Here is a 3,504-nt window from a genome sequence, read left to right on the forward strand (position 1 = left end):
TCAATAAATTTTTATTTCACATCCTAGTAGAAATATTTTCATAAACATTAAATTAACATACTGAACTCGTAAATAATATTCAGGCTTTACTTGACACAGCTATCACAAGGCTTATCATAAGTTTATAATAAGTTGGGTGCTAATAAGCTAGATGGTTTTGAAGGTGTTTTCTAGTGTATCGCCATAGTAACAAGGCACTTGCGGAGTAGTACATATATTTCCTTACCAAACAACTATTCATTACTTCAATATCTTACCCACATGACAATAAACAATTCAAGCTCAAGCTCAACCTCAATTCTAAGGTAAATTCATTATGAAGGAGAACTACTACTCATTCACTAAGATTGTTGATATCTACCGTTACTGAGAAGTAGATGTTGCACCTAAAGATAGATTGTGTTGTATTTGTATAGATGCGGCCCCTAAATAATATGCCAAGCAGATTCTGCAATAGCTTGTAAAATATTCTAAACTAAATCGATGCATTTAATAAGCTCTGTTAAAGTGTACAGGCCATATCAAGAGCTATATACTCAGACATGGCATATCATACATGCTATATCGCTATATGTTCAATTAATAACCTTCTATCTATCTTCTATCCAAAATCCCGTTTTTCCCTTTTCATACTTCTGAAGAACTTTTTGAGATCAAAATAGAAGGAGAATTCAAAAGGTAAGAATAGTTTTACTAGTTGCCAAGAGCACAAGGAATACATGGGGGATCATTACAATGGTCATCCGGGGTTATTCGCTCCAGACACTGCTCGTGAAAGGTGTGGCCGCATGGCAGAACGGCAGCAGCAGGCAGTGCAGCTGGCTGGAAAATAGGCCCTTCTGGTCTGTAGGAGAGATCCCTCTTGCACAAGAAGCATTTATGTCCAATAGGTTCAGGTGTTTCATCTGAAACAGCATCAAGTTCACACATTAGACAAACATATTATGTAATGCTCAACAAAATCAATATCATTCATACAAAGTGTTAAGATATAAGTGTTCTTATGAATTGTGTTTCTTTTCATGGAGCTAGAAGCACTTGTCAAAATTAATTTATATACATTGATATAACAGATTTCAAAGGAAAGGCAGAGATCTTGCCAGTGTCAGCCTAAACTATTGACATCATATGCCTCATTGCCATACAGTATAATGACTAGTCCGTGACTAAAGAGGAAATGATACTGATAAGAAAGGAATAAATATCGGGGCTCATGAGTTAAGGTTCAATTTTTAGATAAATTTCAATGACCTCTCCATTGCTTTGATAATGAGTGCCCTTAGTTGCCTAGGATTCTCTAACCAATAAAATGGCCAGCTTCACTGCAAGCATATACAAACTTCATGCCATTCCTCTATCAATATACTCCATTTAAAACATCCCCAATGGCCACAGTAACATGATTACCCTGTTACTATTTTCAGTGAAAATGTTTCTTGAATACATAAAAATGTTTCTTGAATAGAACAATCTCATTGTAAAATGGCATCTAACAAAATCGTCGTCTTCTCATAATGAAAACATATGTAGTAAGGTTAATGCAAGTAAACCTATATATACTGTGAAGCTAACCAATCAAACAAACTTTCAGAAACAATCATGTAAGGACATGATGACAGGAAGTTGCAGAGTAGGAAGAAAACAAGAAGCTCAAACCAGTACCAGTATATTTGATGTGAAGCAGAGAAATATTGCTCGCAGATGATATAATTTGAGCCCTCAAACGTTGTTGAACCTGAGACAGGGCTAGCAGTTGCTGGTTTGGAAGAGGTGGAGTATGAGACGAGGGGTGCAAAGATGGGATTCTGTTGTCATGGGGTGCGACAAATGGAGAAGTTTGCACTAAAGGATGAACTGTCTGGCTTATGTTCAAGGCTGATAAAGCAGACTGCACCTGAGTAGTAGGGAAAATAGGAGAACCGGATGAGTAATTATGATGGGGTGTGAGAGATTGAGCTGCATGGATCAAGGGAGGAATAGCTTGGGGTGTATTCAAGACTTCAGGAGCCAATCTGGTCTGAGTTGGAATTGATGGTTGAATGAAAGGGTGAGTCGGTACAGTCTTCCTTCGTTGACCCTGGACCGTGGATGGCGGTGGTTGGGAAGCAGACCTCTTTAGAGATGATGCGATCGATGGCCTTGACACTTGAGAAGCCATGTTTCCTTTTCCTGTTTGTATTCTTAGATCTGAAAAGGTTGTAGTTCATTGCTGTCATTGGATACTCAAAGAAAAAAAAGAAAAAAAATACATCCAACAGTGATTGTTATCACATGTATAAGAAGGTAATCACCATAAGTAGAATATGGCCTGATAGGAGAGTTCGATTGCTGAATAGAACCAACCACCTGAGACTGGCCATGATTACCTGCAGGAGGCAATGAATCTCGATCAACAAATGAAATGCTCCCTTAAACAATGGAATGTAGACAATGAAAGGCTCCTATTAAAGATATTTTAGAGGTTATTTTTGGAAGATGATCGTCGGTTAGAAAGTTAGGAATTAGCTAGTTAGGTTTGTATAAATAAGTCATATTGGCTCACTTTTTCAATTCAATAATCATTGAATGAATGATTTTCTCATTCTTTCTTGCTTTATCAATATTCATGCATCACTCTGTCATTTTAACAGCTCCCTCTAACGCTGGAAACCATTTTGTTGCAGGGCATGTTTATTGAGCAGAAACATATAATCAAGTAATGGAGCAGTTAAGATGCGCCATGCTTTTTCCATCCCCCTGGGAGAGGATTGTTAAATTTCATTTAGTATGAAGAAAAGTACCAAAGATGATAGAATATGTAGAATTTGAAGTGGTAGAACACATACTTGAAATTTGAGTGGCAGCAAACTTCATAGAAGATAAAGCCGTGGTTCTTTGAGAGGTGATTGTAGCAGCTACATCTGAATCTACAACACATGAAGTGGTGTTGATTGAAGGAAGAATAGTGATGTGAGAATTAGCAGTGAGCATATTTAGATTGAAGGGAGCACTGTTGAGATGATTAACTGAATCTTTATGTTCTTCACCTTCATTCTCCATCTCCCAAATTTGAATGTAAACGGTAATGAGATAGAACCCTAAATGTTAGGAATTGAGAGTTAAGAAGAAAATGCGAAGCAATAAGGAGAAGAAGAAGAGAAAGAAAGAAAGAGCTTTTAAAGGGTTCGGTGTGGGCCTACTATCTTACTCAGGACCCACCCCCAATATTAGATATAAATATATAAAAAAAGTGTAAAATCTGTACACTATCAGTATAAAGATTTATACATATGCATATTATCATTCATCCTTCATTTGGATTTTATCCCACTTCACCCAAAATATGAAACCCCCATGATTTTATTATACCTCTCATAGATTTTACAAGTTAAATTATCAAATGCATTGAAGAAACTTTGTTCAATCTTTATTCAATCAAAATAAATTAAGGGACTTGCTATCAATAAGGATGATTTGGGAAAAATATGGTTTTGGGTTCAAATTTTCATTTATCATTAGAACTAA

At 36.4% G+C, this 3,504-nt stretch overlaps 1 protein-coding gene across 1 annotated transcript; it reads right to left on the bottom strand.

Moving 5' to 3' along the window:
* Positions 204–3,039, bottom strand: LOC109350592. The gene is made up of 4 exons (XM_019591815.1): positions 2,826–3,039; positions 2,292–2,408; positions 1,663–2,187; positions 204–905 (listed from the first exon to the last, which is right to left on the bottom strand). The coding sequence occupies exons 1-4, from the start codon at positions 3,037–3,039 to the stop codon at positions 694–696; spliced, it is 1,068 nt and encodes a 355-aa protein (XP_019447360.1). The 3' UTR covers positions 204–693.

The sequence above is a fragment of the Lupinus angustifolius genome, chromosome LG06 (genome assembly GCF_001865875.1).
Source record: "Lupinus angustifolius cultivar Tanjil chromosome LG06, LupAngTanjil_v1.0, whole genome shotgun sequence".
NCBI lineage: Eukaryota > Viridiplantae > Streptophyta > Magnoliopsida > Fabales > Fabaceae > Lupinus > Lupinus angustifolius.

Bases quoted from the DNA above. Each gene is read 5' to 3' on its own strand.
- LOC109350592 (XM_019591815.1), bottom strand. From the start codon at position 3,039: ATGGAGAATGAAGGTGAAGAACATAAAGATTCAGTTAATCATCTCAAC. The intron at 2,409-2,825 runs GTATGTGTTCTA...CCATTGTTTAAG, and splicing joins TGCTGCCACTCAAATTTCAA to GGAGCATTTCATTTGTTGAT. The intron at 906-1,662 runs GTACTGGTTTGA...ATGCTGTTTCAG, and splicing joins GCTTCACATCAAATATACTG to ATGAAACACCTGAACCTATT.